General features: G+C 44.9%; 1 protein-coding gene across 1 annotated transcript in view; it reads right to left on the minus strand.

Moving 5' to 3' along the window:
- LOC120946692 (C-type lectin domain family 2 member F-like) overlaps positions 1-14,777 on the minus strand; it is a 35,003-nt gene that overhangs the window by 13,340 nt on the left and 6,886 nt on the right. Inside the window, exons 3-5 of the mRNA XM_040361320.1 lie at positions 13,656-13,715; positions 6,218-6,277; positions 1,811-1,921 (exon numbers count right to left, since the gene is read on the minus strand). Coding sequence (XP_040217254.1) covers positions 1,811-1,921; positions 6,218-6,277; positions 13,656-13,715 — 231 coding nt within the window. The remainder of the gene's footprint in view (positions 1-1,810; positions 1,922-6,217; positions 6,278-13,655; positions 13,716-14,777) is intronic.

Below are 14,777 nucleotides of genomic sequence, written 5' to 3' on the forward strand. Positions count from 1 at the left end.
CTGCTAGATGGTCGAAGCAAATGTGAGAGTGACCACCATCCTGCAGAATTGAAAGCGGTTGGTCACCAAAATAAAAAAGGCAGCAGAGAGAGAGAATTGACTGGCAAGATCAGCAGGCATTTATGAGCATTTACAAAGTAAGGCTCCATTCATACGACTGTGATTTCAGATGTCACACAGAATCATATGATGTTGGAAATCACATTGGGTCAGATTCACAAAAGAGAAACGCCGTCGTATCTCTGAGAGTATCTATGCGGCTGATTCATAGAATCAGTTACGCATAGATATCCCTAAGATCCGACAGGTGTAATGGACTTACACTGTCGGATCTTAGGATGCAATTCTATGCCGGCCGCTAGGTGGCGAGGCCATTGCGGTCGGCGTAGAATATGCAAATGACTAGTTACGGTGATCCACAAACGTCCGCGTTACCCGTCGCTCTAACTTTACATAGTTTCCGTCGAGATACGCGTCGTAAAATTAGGGCTGAGCCCTAGGTGTTCTAAGCCATGTTAAGTATGGCCGTCGTTCCCGCGTCGAAATTTAAAAAATCACGTCATTTGCGTAAGTCGTCTGTGAATGGCGCTGGACGCCATTTACGTTAACGTCTAAACAAATTACGTCCGTGCGACGTCATTTAGCGCAATGCACGTCGGGTAATTTTCCTGACGGAGCATGCGCAGTACGTTCGGCGCGGGAACGCGCCTAATTTAAATGGTGCCCGCCACATTACACCGCCGCAAGTTTACAGGTAAGAGCTTTGTGAATCAGGCACTTACGCTGTAAACCTGCGGCGGTGTAACGTAAATCAGATATGTTACGCTGCCGTGGAGCAACGTAATTCTTTCAGAATGTGGACCATTGTTCTCAATGATACCTGTTCACATCAATGCAACTCAGCACAGTGCCAAGTTGCATTACATAAACACACTGAAAGTTGGATCAACATTTGTGGTGTCCTAACCAATGAAAACCACAGAGCTCCTAGTCCACTCCCTGGTCATCTCTTGCCTTGACTACTGCCACTCCCTCCTCATTGAGTTACCTCTACATAGACTATCCCCTTTCAGTTCATGATGAATGCTGCTGCCAGACTCATCTACCTTACAAACCGCTCAGCGTCTGCTACCCCTCTCTGCCAATCCCTCCACTGACCTCCATTCAGTGTCCTCCACCTCTCTCTGCCAATCCTTCCACTGGCTTCTGCTCACCCAACAAATTAAATTAAAGTACAAACAACTTAAAGCCATCCACAACTCGGCCCCCAGCTATATCACTAACCTAGTCTCAAAAATACCAACCTAATCATTCTCCTCGTTTCTCCCAAGAACTCCTGTTCTCTAGTTCCCCCACCACCTCCTCCCGTATTCACCTCCAGGACTTCTTCCGAGCCTCTCCCATCCAATAGAACTCCCTACCCCACTCTGTCCGACTATCTCCTACTCTGTTTGCTCATAGACGATCCCTGTAAACCCTTCTCTTCAGAGAAGCCTATTCTACCCCTAACTGTATTTATTATTTTCTTCATCAGATCATCCCCCACAGTTATTACCTTTTGTATTACTGGACCCTCCCTCCGAGATTGTAAGTTCTAATGAGCAGGGCTCTCTGATGCCTCATGTATTGAATTGTATTGTAACTGTCCGCCCTCATAGTGTAAAGCACTGCACAAACTGTTGATGCTATATAACTACTGAATAATAATAATGATAATAAAAAAAAAAAAAATCACATGGCAGCAGTGTGAACCTAACCTAAAAGGAGGGCTGTTTACAATTTTCGTATTAACTTACAATGTAATACTTACCACTTCTATACGCAACTACAGCAACTACAGGAATACTTATTGCCAGTATTATTGCTATGATAAGAAATGGCACCAGGCGAACCTTAATGGACCACAGCTTCTGCCATATTCCTAAAAACACAGTGTAGAGATAAGACATTAGATATACATAAAATCTACCATTTACCCTTATGTGTGCAGAGATCAGAGATGCAGGACATAATAGGGGATCACACATAATGAGGAAACACACAAATACAACACCTCAAATGGTCCTTGTATAATGACTAAGGTTCAAATTAGTAGGAAGCATATGAATATTTTATGAAAAAAAATCAAACCCACATAGTTGAGGACTGGAAGGGCCTTTATGAACTCCCCTAACTCAGGCCTACAATCACCTGCGATGTGAATTGTGCCTTCTTAATCACCTTTCCCTCTTGTGCCCATACATCAATACCTGTGCTCTGATTGGTTGATTTTAAAGTCAGTAAGAGCCCTTTCACATCGTGCCGCCCATAGCATTGGCGGTAAAGCGCTGCTATTTTTAACGCCGACGCTATGGGTGGATTTGCGGCGCATTTCGGGCGCATTTCGGCCGCTAGCGGGGCGCATTTACCCCCCACTAGCGGCCGAGAAAGGGTAAAAAAAAACACCCGCAATGAGCTTGTGGGCGATATAGCTGCACTGTCCCATTGATTTCAATGGGCAGCAGCGGTGGAGGAGCGGTAAACACACCGCTCCTTCTCCGCTCCAAAGATGCGGCTAGCAGGACTTTTTTTACCGTCCTGCTAGCGCACCGTCTGAAATCCCCTCGGGCTTTCACACTGGAGTGAATAGGGACAGATTTTTACTGGGGACACTAAACTATTTGCAAATAGGGTATCGTTAACTGCTTTAAGACTCACCCACAGTACTTTTACAGTGGGCAGGTGTCACGAGCAAGCTCGGCAACGTATATAAATTTCCATTGCTTCTTACTTGGGCTGTGTCCACCGATTCCCGGCTCAATGTGGCTGGGGGATCATGTGATGACTATGCGATCACAATGTATACACAACTGTTATGAATGAGTTTCATTCATAACAGCTGAGCTTTCTGTAGTGATGCTGTGATTGGCCCACAGCTATCACATTTTACCAAACCCAATCACAGCACACTGTACCATGTGATTAGCTGTAGCCAATCGCAGCATATCAACAGACAGAAAGCTGTCATGAATGGATACTCGTGGCCAGGCTACTTCTAAGAGATAACTACAAATATTGTACTTTGAAGCCATCCACTTTTATCATTCACTTATAAAAGTCACGTGTGGTTTACCAAAATACGTGTGGAAGGCACATTCTTGAAATCTGTTTTCTTATGGAGAGCAATGTGCTCTATAAGATGTCCCATTGTACAGGTAGCTCAGGTCAGTCTAGTTTCTGGTCCTAAATGATGCGCTGAGTCAAAATAACATTCTTCCATTTTTGCAGGACCTCAGAAAATGAGGCCACCTCAACAAATGCAGTAGATAAAGAACAGGCAAGGTAGACATTGGATTCCCAGAATCCTATCTACATCATTGTACGGTGCTTTACATTGTATCTCGCAGCAACCCTAATGCTGGGCACACACGATCATTTTTTGGGTTGTAAAAAACAACGTTTTTTAAAAATGTTATTTAAAACAATCATTTTTCGGGTTCTGAAAAACTGGCGATTTTTTTTCGAACATGCTATATTTTTTCACAACGTTTTAAACAATGTCGTTTTTCGGGTTGTAAAAAATGATCGTGTGTGGGCTTTAACGACATGAAAAACCTGCGCATGCTCAGAAGCAAGTTATGAGACGGGAGCGCTCGTTCTGGTAAAACTAGCGTTCGTAATGGAGTAAGCACATTCATCACGCTGTAACAGACAGAAAAGCGCAAATCGTCTTTTACTAACACAAAATCAGCTAAAGCATCCCCAAGGGTGGCGCCATCCGCATGGAACTTCCACTTTATAGTGCCGTTGTACGTCACCGCGCTTTGCTAGAGCATTTTTTTTCACGATCGTGTGTAGGCAAGGCCGTTTTAATGATCAAGTTGAAAAAAGCCTGAAAAACATATTTTTTTAGAACCCGAAAAATGATCGTGTGCACGCAGCATAAGGCCTTGTACACACGATCAGTCCAAACTGATGAAAACGGACTGGAGGCTGAAGTCTGATGGTCTGATGTGCCTACACACCATCAGTTCAAAAACCGTTTGAATCCAACGCGGTGACGTAAAACGACGACGTGCAGAGAAAAATTAAGTTCAATGCTTCCAAGCATGCGTCGACTTGATTCTGAGCATGAGCGGGTTTTGAACCGATGCTTTTGCGTACTAACCATCGGTTTTGACCGATCGGTCATCAGTCCATCAGTTCGATTTTAAAGCAAGTTTTAAAACTTTGGTCTGAAGGACAAAAGTCCGATGGGGCATACACACGGTAGGTTTGGACTGATGAAAGTGAACTTCAGTCCGTTTTCATCAGTTTGGACTGACCGTGTGTACAGGGCCTCAGAACTTGCTTTAAAATCGGACTGATGGACGCCTGACCGATAGGTTAAAACCGATGGTTAGTACGCAAAAGCATCGGTTCAAAACCCGCGCATGCTCAGAATCAAGTCGACGCATGCTTGGAAGCATTGAACTTTGTTTTTTCAGCACGTCGTTGTGTTTTACGTCACCGCGTTCTGACACGATCGGTTTTTGAACTGATGGTGTGTAGGCGCGACTGACCATCAGTCAGCTTCATCGGTTTGGACTGATCGTGTGTACAAGGCCTAAGGCACCTCTTTGGTATTTATTTTCCTCATAATGAAACTGCTTATCGTTATAGGCGTTGACTTCCTGTGTGGGACTCAACGTACATACCAGATAAGCTTGTTTTTTTTTCCATACTCACAAGTACAAATAGGACACTGAAAGCAGATTTTTTTTTTTTATAAACCCACATGCTCTAATGCCGCATACACACGGTCGGTTTTTGTGATGAAATAAAACAGCGTTTTATATCATGAAACAAAACGACGTTTTTCAAACTCCATTTTAAAAAACGACATTAAAAAACGACGTTGCCTACACACCATTGTTTTTCAAAATGCTCTAGCAAGGCACTCTGTTCCATTCAAGCTCGCTTCATAACTTGCTTCTGAGCATGCAAGGGTTTAAAAACGTCGTTTTACCCACACACTATCATTTTAAATGACACAAAAAGCGACGTTTTGAAAAACGACATAAAAAATTGAAGCATGTTCGAATTTTTTTTTTTGTCGTTTTTCAGAAGACATAAAACAAAGTTTTCCCCACACACGGTCATTTTAAATGATGTTTTTAAAAATGACGTTTTTTTTTTCATCACAAAAAACGACCGTGTGTACACACCTATACATTTTAGTGCCTTTTACATTTTGCAGCTTTTTTAAGCTGTGAAAGTTTGGTGTACTTTTAAATACTGACATAAAAGTCCATCCCATCCATATCAACTGTAGAGGTGTTCTGATAGGACGCAGTTTTCATATTGTAAACCACAATATTAACTTCCTTCTAACCTTGTCACATATGCCAGTTTGGACTAGTAAGAACCCTTTGTAATCAACTCTCTGGTCAATACGTATAAATGGCTTTGGATGTTTAGGGCTGATTAATAAAACAAACATTTGAATGTAAAATATCAAATAATAGTGTGTGAGCACTATTAGTCGTGGCTGCTGCTTAGTTAAAGCGGTGGTTCACCCTCCATAACAACATTTTAGCATAAAATTAGGCATAGTAGCGCGAGCTACAGTATGCCTGTATTTATTTTTTTAGCCCGGTACTCACTGTGCAATCGTAGAGACAAGATTCCGACTCCCCGCGGGGAATGGGCGTTCCTATCCAGAGGGAAGGTGATTGACGGCCGGCTCTGGCACGTCACGCTCCCCGAAGATAGCCGGAGTAGGTCTCGGCTCTTCACGGCGCTATACGGTGCCTGCGCACAGACTATGTGCAGGCGCCATGAAGAGCCAAGTCCTATTTCGGCTATTTCCGGAGAAGCGTGACGCGCCAGAGCCGGCCGTCAATCACCTTCCCTCTGGATAGGAACGCCCATTCCCCGCGGGGAGTCGAAATCTTCAATATCCGATTGCACAGTGAGTACCGGTTAAAAAAAATAAATAAAGGCATACTGTAGCTTGCGCTACTATGCCTAATTTTATGCTTTTTTTTTATAGGGTGAACCCCCGCTTTAATATTATACTTTTATCCTTTTTATCTATTTATTCTGCCCTGGTTAGGTTGGTTTGCGCATTAGTTCCCCCCCCATTTACACAATAAAATATCAAATGCTGTCGATGCAAATACCTGGGAAAGTTCAAACAAAGCCATATATAGCTCAGTACAGACACAACATTTATATATACATGTCTTTATCATACCTTGTATATTGTAACATGCAGCCTTTTCAGTGACTCCATTTGTGAAGGAGATTGGAAATCCTGTACAGAGAGAAAACATTTTTGAATGTCCCTTAATAATGAAATGCAAAAACGCTTTTCTGACATACATTCCTAGAACAGTAATATATCAATATACAGTATAGAATAAGGTGACCAGATTTGTAAAATGAAATCCAGGGACATATTTTTGTTTTTTTTACTAGTAATGGTGGCAATCAGCCCGTCACCGCCTCCACCCACCTCACAGCCTGTCGAGTCTCACTCTCCGGCCCCGGCTACTACTGGGTGGGGAGCGGAGGAAGATCACTCCGCCAGGGAAGGCAAGGAGGTAAAACAGGTGGCTGGCCGGGACTTGAGCCAAGGAAGAACATGCGAGCGAAGCTGAATGGGCACCCGAAACTGAAGAAATATTCCCTCCACTCCGACCAGCACATGATCATCAGAAGGGGGCACAGATAATGGGAAAAATACACCTCCCTAAGCTAGTAGGAGCGGCGGAGTGAGGGGGGGGTGTAATTTAGATTTTTTTATTTTATTCTGCACTGACTATCTTTGAAATTGCCTCAGTCCCTGTTCAAATCCAATCTGGGGACAGAACTGGGGACAGACTTGGTCCGGGGACAGTGTCCTCAATCCGGGGACTGTCCCCTGAAACCAGGGATGTCTGGTCACCCTAGTATAGAAGCAGCAAATAAAAGTACACAACTACACTGTATGGCAAAAAGTTTGTAGACTCTCTTGCAAATAATGGAGTTTAGGAGTTTCCAGCAGGGATGGACTGGTCATTGGGACTACAGGGAGTTTCCCGGTGGGCCGATGGCTCAGTGGGCCGGCTTCAGTGACAGCGGACTGCCGCCCTCCTCCACTCCTCTGTCTCTCCCTCCTCGCAGCGCTCACCTGGGGGGAACAGAGCAGCAGGGGGGAAGACAGAGGATCATGGGGGGAGGGGACAGACAGCTGGCTCAACAGCTATGGCCTGGGAGTTTCTCACTTCTACCCAATCTTGTCCCATGGGGGGGGGGGGGGGGCACCGAACTGATTCTTTGCCCCGAGTGAAATAATGTCTAGCTTCCCCACTGGTACTGCCTATAAGAGGAGCAGTAACAGCCCTTCTACTCTAATAAAGTAGAACGGCTAGTGGCTAGTGAAGGGGGAGAGGGGGTGCGGGTGGCCGGGGGGGGTGCGGGAGTTGTCCTGCCGCCATGGGAGAGACCTGTCAAAGTGGCCCAGTCTGGATGAAGTCCAGGGCCAAATTTCTGTCCCAGTCCAGCCCTGGTTTCCAGTGAAGGGTTCTGTTAACCACTTGACCACCAGGCACGTAAACCCACTTAAAGCGGAGTTCCGGCCACAATTTCACTTTTTATATATAAATACCCCTGTAATACACAAGCTTAATGTATTCTAGTAAAGTTGGCCTGTAAACTAAGGTCCGTTTTGTTAGGTTGTTACAGCATTTAGACACTTTATAAAATAGAAATTGACTGGGGCCATCTTAAGTGTGGGCATCATGAAGCCAGACTGCATGACTTCCTGGATTTCAGCCTTGCAGATCTTGCACATGCTCAGTGCTGCACAAGCAGTGTAATAGGTTTCAGATCAGGTTTCAGCACCTGTACTGTCCAAGTCACATGATTCTTCGAGACTGGGGAATGCACAGACTCCTGGAAAGTTACACCCACTACATTCCCAGGAGTCTGTGCAGTGTAGGTTAGGAAGCTTAAAGGGTCACTAAAGGATTTTTTTTTTAAGCTAAATAGCTTCCTTTACCTTACTGCAGTACTGGTTTCATGTCCTCATTGTTCGTTTTTGCTTTGAAGTAGCTGTAATTCTGCTGTGATCTCCACACTTCCTGGTTGCCTGTTTCCTTATAACCATGATACTGGGAGATTTTCACGGTGGTCTAAGCTGTCATTACTGTGTGTCTAAAACTTCCCAGAACTAATCAGATTCATTTTAAAAACAAAACACTGCCCTGGATTTGTTTGTTTTTGTTCTGTGAGTCTTCCCGACTCACCTCTCACCCGGAACTTCATGTATGTACCTTTTAAAACCGAAAGTGAAACTAGAGGCACATTATATGATAGATTAAATTCAATTTTTTAATCATTTTTAAAAGGAATCAGTTAACTTTTATGTCTCTATACCCAATAAACAGTCATTTCAGCAAAAAAAAATGTTTTTCCTTTAGTGACCCTTTAAGCACCTAGGTGCAGGAAGATGGAAGATTAACTATTCTGCCTAGCAACAACACTTTGAAGGCATCTAAAACATTTTTTTTCTTTCTTAAAGGACTAATGAATTGTTTTTAAAACTACTGATGTAATGTTATATTTATGGGTGGAACTCCACTTTAATAACCAGACCAATTTTCAGCTTTCGGTGCTCTCACAATTTGAATGACAACATTGTACCCAAATGACATTTTCATCCTTTTTTTCACACAAATAGAGCTTTCTTTTGGTGTTATTTAATCACCGTTGGGTTTTTTATTTTTTGCGCTATAAGAGAAAAAAGACTGAAAATTCTGTAAAAAAAATTTTTTTTTTTTTGTTTCTGTTATAAAATTTAGCAAATTTTGTATATTTTCTTCATTCTTTTGTATAATGTGAAAGATGAAGTTATGCCGAGTAAATAGATACCCAACATGTCACCTTTCAAAATTGCACACGCTCGTGGAATGGCGCTAAACTTCGCTACTTAAAAATCCCCATAGGCGACGTTGCAGGGTATTGTGGGTTATTGCGGAGTATTGTGGGGTATTGCAGAGTATTGTGGGGTATTGCAGAGTATTGCACAGTTTGGTTATGTTGCAGAGTATTGTTATGGCATGGGGCAGGGATGGCTGAGCAGGAATGGATGGCTGGATCTGTGACTGCATTTGTCACAGATCCAGCCCACAGCACTCGTGCTGCATCCGCTCTCTCCCCTATCCTCTCACACTGTACCGTTCGGTACAGAGAGGGGAGGGAGGAACCGGTTTGTTTACAAGTGATCGCTCCGTCATTGGACGGATCGATCACGTGGTAAACTGCCGCTATCAGCGGCGATTTACCGTGATCCATGATGCGCCGGGTCCGGAGGACCCGGCGGTCACAGACATTCCCGTGTGTGCGCGATTCTGGGAGGACTTCCATGGACGTCCTCCCAGAGTTAAGGAACCGCCTTGTAGACGTCTTTCGTCTATAGGGCGGTGATTAAGTGGTTAATACTACTATGGTACATACAAGACATTCTAGACAATTGTGATCTTTTAGCCTTGTGGTAAAAGTTCAATGAAGGTCCTGTTTTGTTTCAGCATGACTGTACCCCTGTATACAAAGCCAGCTTCATAAAGACATAGTGTGACCAGTTTGGTGTGGAGGAACTCAAGTGTCATACACAGAGCCTTGAATGAATGAATGAATGACTTGTATAGCGCTACAAATGCAAACTGAATCGCCTCTAGGCGCTTTTTGCAGCCAGTGTCTTGACACTGGCTGGTGCGGTCATTTACCTCGTAGGATCTCGACACGCTTGGGACACACATTCATACTGGGCCAATTTGGAAAAGATCCAATTAACCTACTAGCATGTCTTTGGAGTGTGGGAGGAAACCGGAGTACCCGGAGGAAACCCACGCAGACACGGAGAACATACAAACTCCAGGCAGATGGTGTCGTGGTCAGGATTCAAACCAGCAACCCTTTTGCTGCTAGGTAAATGTGCTAACCACTACACCGGTGTGAGCCCTGAACCTCATCCCTACTGAACACCTTTAGGATATATTGGAACGCCGATATTCAGCCAGGTCATATCATCCAACATCAGTGCCTGATCTCCAAATGCTCTTTTGGCTGCAAGGGCATACATTTCCACACCCACTCCAAAATATTGTGGAACACATCCCCAGACAAGTGAAGGCTGTTATAGCCACAAATTGGAAGAAGATAAACTACATATTAATGACCAGGTTTTTTGCAATGGGATGTCCAACAAGATTAAAGTGGTTGAAAACCCTTACAGACCACTTAGCCCTACAGGTAAGCCTAGATTAAGGCTAATGCCACGTACACACGACCGTTTTTCGGGTTCTAAAAAATTAAGTTTTTTTTTTTTCATTAAAAACGATCGTGTGTGGGCTCCAGAGCATTTTTCACGATGTAAAAAATGGGCATTGGAAAATTTCGAACATGTTCTAATTTTTTACGTTGTTTTTAACGTTGTAGTTTTTAACGTCGTAAAAAATGGTCGTGTGTGGGCTTTAACGATGTGAAAAAAAACACGCATGCTCAGAAGCAAGTTATGAGACGTGAGCGCTTGTTCTGGTAAAACTACCGTTTGTAATGGAGTAAGCACATTCATCACGCTGTAACAGACTGAAAAGCGTGAAAAGCGCGAATCGTCTTTTACTAACACGAAATCAGCAAAAGAAGCCCAAAGGGTGGCGCCATCCGCATGCAACTTCCCATTTATAGTGCTGTTGTACGTGTTGTACGTCACCGCGCTTTGCTAGAGCATTTTTTTCACGATCGTGTGTAGGCAAGGCCGTTTTAATGATCAGGTTGAAAAAAACTTAACCTACACGGTTAAGTAGATATTTGCAAGAAAGACAGCACCGATGTCTACGCCGCATGCACCGTTAGTGGTGGCTCCCGCACGCATGCTCCCACGTCATCACTGCTCTGGCCAGTCACTCCGGGTATCATGGTGGCGACGGAGGTGGTGTCCGAGGACCGCTGCGAGGGCTTCGTTCTCAGGTAAGTAATTCGGCCGGCCGTACACGACCGAACATGTCCGCGGAAACTGGTCCACGGACCAGTTTCAGCAGACATGTTCGGTCGTGTGTACGAGGCCTAAGCCCCCATTCACATCTAGGCGTTTTTACGCCTGTAGCGCTACGTCGCTGCCGCCAGAGGGCTGGAAACACATTTCCCTCTATGGAGATGGTTCACATCTCCACGCCGAACGCCGGACGCCTGAAAAAAGGTCCCGGACCTTTTTTTCAGGCGTCTTTCGGCGTTCGGCTAGGAGATGGGAAGCATCTCCATAGAGGGGGTCAATCTGGGGCACATCTAGGCGGACAATACCGGCGTTTTGTCGCCGCAAATCGCGGTACAAAACGCCGCTATTTGTACCGCGATTTGCAGCGACAAAACGCCGCGATTTTGTCCGCCTAGATGTGAATGGAGCCTAAGAGGTAGGACACTAGGTTATGAAAGTGACAATTATTTTTCTAGTGGAAAAGGGAATTATGCTGATATTGGGCTAGATTCAGAGAGGAGATATGCCGTCGTATCTCTGAGTGCGGGAGGTCGTATCTATGCGCCTGATTCATAGAATCAGTTACGCATAGATTTCCCTAAGATACGACCGGCGTAAGTGTTTTACATCGTCGTATCTTAGGCTGCATATTTACGCTGGCCGCTAGGTGGCGCTTCCGTATAGTTAAGCAAGGAATATGCAAATGAGCTAGATACGCCAATTCAGAAACGTACGCCCGGCCGGCGCATTTTTTTACGTCGTTTACGTTAGGTTTTTTTCCGGCGTATAGTTACCCCTGCTATATGAGGCGTATTCTATGTTAAGTATCGCGTCGAGTTTTGAAAATTTTACGTCGTTTGCGTAAGTTCTTATGCGAATAGGGATGTACGTAATTTACGTTCACGTTGAAAGCAATGACGTTTTGCGGCGGGTTTTTGATCATGCGTCACAATCGGGGGGTCATAATTAATATTCATAAAACACCGCCACATCATCCACATTTGAATTAAGCGGGCTTACGCCGACACAGATACGTTACGCCGCCGTAAATAAGGGCGCAAGTTCTTTCTGAATACAGAACTTGCGCCCTAAATTACGGCGGCGTAACGTATCTGAGATACGTTACGCTGGGCATAAAGATAGACGCCTACACGGTTTAGGAGATATTTGCCAAAAAGAATGCACCGATGTAGACAATGGCGCAGGCGCACTGAGAATGCCGTCTTTATGAATGGCCAATGCCGGCTTTGACAGCTCCTGCATGCATGCGCAAAGTGACGTCTTCCTTGCTCCGGCCAATCACAGCGCTGGAGCGGCGATACCCGGAAGTGACCTTCTGGAGAGATGTCTGCGGCCGGAGGGGGAGACGAGGACGGCTTCGGGGGCTTTGATCTAAGATAAGTAATTCATAATGAGCTAGTATGCTAGTCATACTAGCTCATGATGCCTTTGTCTTGCAGTTTTTTTGTTTTTTTTTAAGTGGTTAAAAGGAGAATTGCGGAAAAAAAAAAAAATGATTGGTTAAACCCACAAGTGCTTTTTTACCACTACTATTCCTTAATATTGGCTTTTGGAATTTACAGCTGCAGCAATTTAGAAATTGGAGGGACTTTGGGCCAGATTCACAAAAGAGATACGCCGTCATATCTCTGTGATCCGCCCGTCCTAACTATGCGGCTGATTCATAGAATCAGTTACGCATAGCTAGCCCTAAGATCCGACAGGTGTAATTGACTTACACTGTCGGATCTTAAGGATGCAATTCTAGGCCGGCCGCTAGGTGGCGAGGCCATTGCGGTCGGCGTAGAATATGCAAATGACTAGTTACGGCGATCCCCGAACAACCGCGCTGCCCGTCGATCTAACTTTACGTTGTTTCCGTCGAGTTACGCCACGTAAAATTAGGGCTGAGCCCTAGTTGTCCTAAGCCATGTTAAGTATGGCCACCGTTCCCGCGTCGAAATTTAAAAAGCAACGTCGTTTGCGTAAGTCGTCCGTGAATGGCGCTGGACGCCATTTACATTGACGTCAAAACAAATGACGTCTGTGCGATGTCATTTAGCGCAATGCACGTCGGGTAATTTACCCGACGGAGCATGCGTAGTACGTTCGGTGCGGGAACGCGCCTAATTTAAATGGTGCCCGTCCCATTTGAATAGGGCGGGCTTGAGCCGAGTGCATTTACGATACACCGCCGCAAGTTTACAGGTAAGAGTTATGAGAATCAGGCACTTACGCTGTAAACCTGCGGCGGTGTAATGTAAATCAGTTACGTTACGCTGCCCAGGAGCAACGTAATTCTATGTGAATCTGGCCCAATGTTCCAGATCAGGGACAGTTCGGAGATATGGTAAGTAATGTATAATAGCAAGAAAACCCAAATAGGTGTTCTGATAGGATGCAGTTTTCATGGTTATGTGAACTAAAACATCAAAATTTCACATATGCCAGTTTGGACTAGTAATAACCCTTTTTTCTCTCAACTCTTTGGTCACTATAAAGCCTTTAGGGCTGATTTATACAATAAACATTTGAATGTAAAATATCAAATGCTGTCAATGGAAATAGTGGGAAAGTTCAAACAAAGCCAACCCAAGCTGTAAAACATCCAGCATAACAACAGCCATATATAGCTCAGTTCAGACACAACATTTATACATACATGTCTTTATCATACCTTGTTTATCATTGTATGCAGCCTTTTCAGGGTCTCCTTTTGTGAGCGGGGTTGAAATTTCTGTACAGAGAGAGAAAAAATATATATATATATATAAAGTCCCTAAATGATCAAATGCAAAGCACTTTTCTGATATACATTCTTAGAACAGTAATAGATCAATAGAGTTTAGGAGCAGCAAATCAAGTACACAACTACACTATATGGCCAAATGTTTGTGGTCACCCCTCCAAATAATGGAGTTCAGGAGTTTCCAGTGAAGGGTTCTGTTAAAGTCATTGTAAAGTCTATTTTTTTTTTAATATCAAAACATGGTATACTTACCTGATCTGTTGCAGTGGATTTGCACAGAGCAGCCTGTATCCCCCTCTTATCGGGTCCCTCTTTGCTGCTCCTGGCCCCTCCCTCCTGTCGAGTGCCCCCACAGCAAGCCGCTTGCTATGAGGGCACCCGAGCTGAGCTGCAGCTCTGCGTGTCCATTCAAACAAGGAGCTGCCATTCAGCCCCACCCCCTCTCTCCTGATTGGGTAACTGGATTTGATTGACAGCAGCGGTAACCAATGGTGCCCAGATGGCCGATATGCAAAGGGGTTGAAGGGAAGCTTCAGAATGGCAAAGATGCTTTTATTACAAATTACGTGAGCAGACTGCAGTTCCTTCATTTCTCTGTTTCTGTTTTAACTGCTTGCCGACCAGCCGCCGTAGTTATACGGCGGCAGGTCGGCTCTGCTGGGCGAGAGCACGTAGCTATACGTCACCTCGCCCAGCAGCCAATAGGGGCACGCATTGCCGCCGGAGGCGCGCACCCCCCCGCTCGCCCCCGACTCCCGTGGGTGTGCCCGGCGGGCGCGATCGCCGCCGGGCACCCACGATCGTTCGTTACAGAGCGGGGATCGGGAGCGGTGTGTGTAAACACATAGCTCCCGGTCCTGTCAGGGGAGAAATGCCTGACCGTCTGTTCATACAATGTATGAACAGCGATCAGTCATTTCCCCTAGTGAGGCCACCCCCCCCCCCTACCGTTAGAACACACCCAGGGAACATACTTATCCCCTTCCCCGCCCCCTAGTGTTAACCCCTTCCCTGCCACTGGTATTTTTATAGTTATCAATGCATTTTTAT

The sequence above is a fragment of the Rana temporaria genome, chromosome 8, assembly GCF_905171775.1.
Source record: "Rana temporaria chromosome 8, aRanTem1.1, whole genome shotgun sequence".
Lineage (NCBI taxonomy): Eukaryota > Metazoa > Chordata > Amphibia > Anura > Ranidae > Rana > Rana temporaria.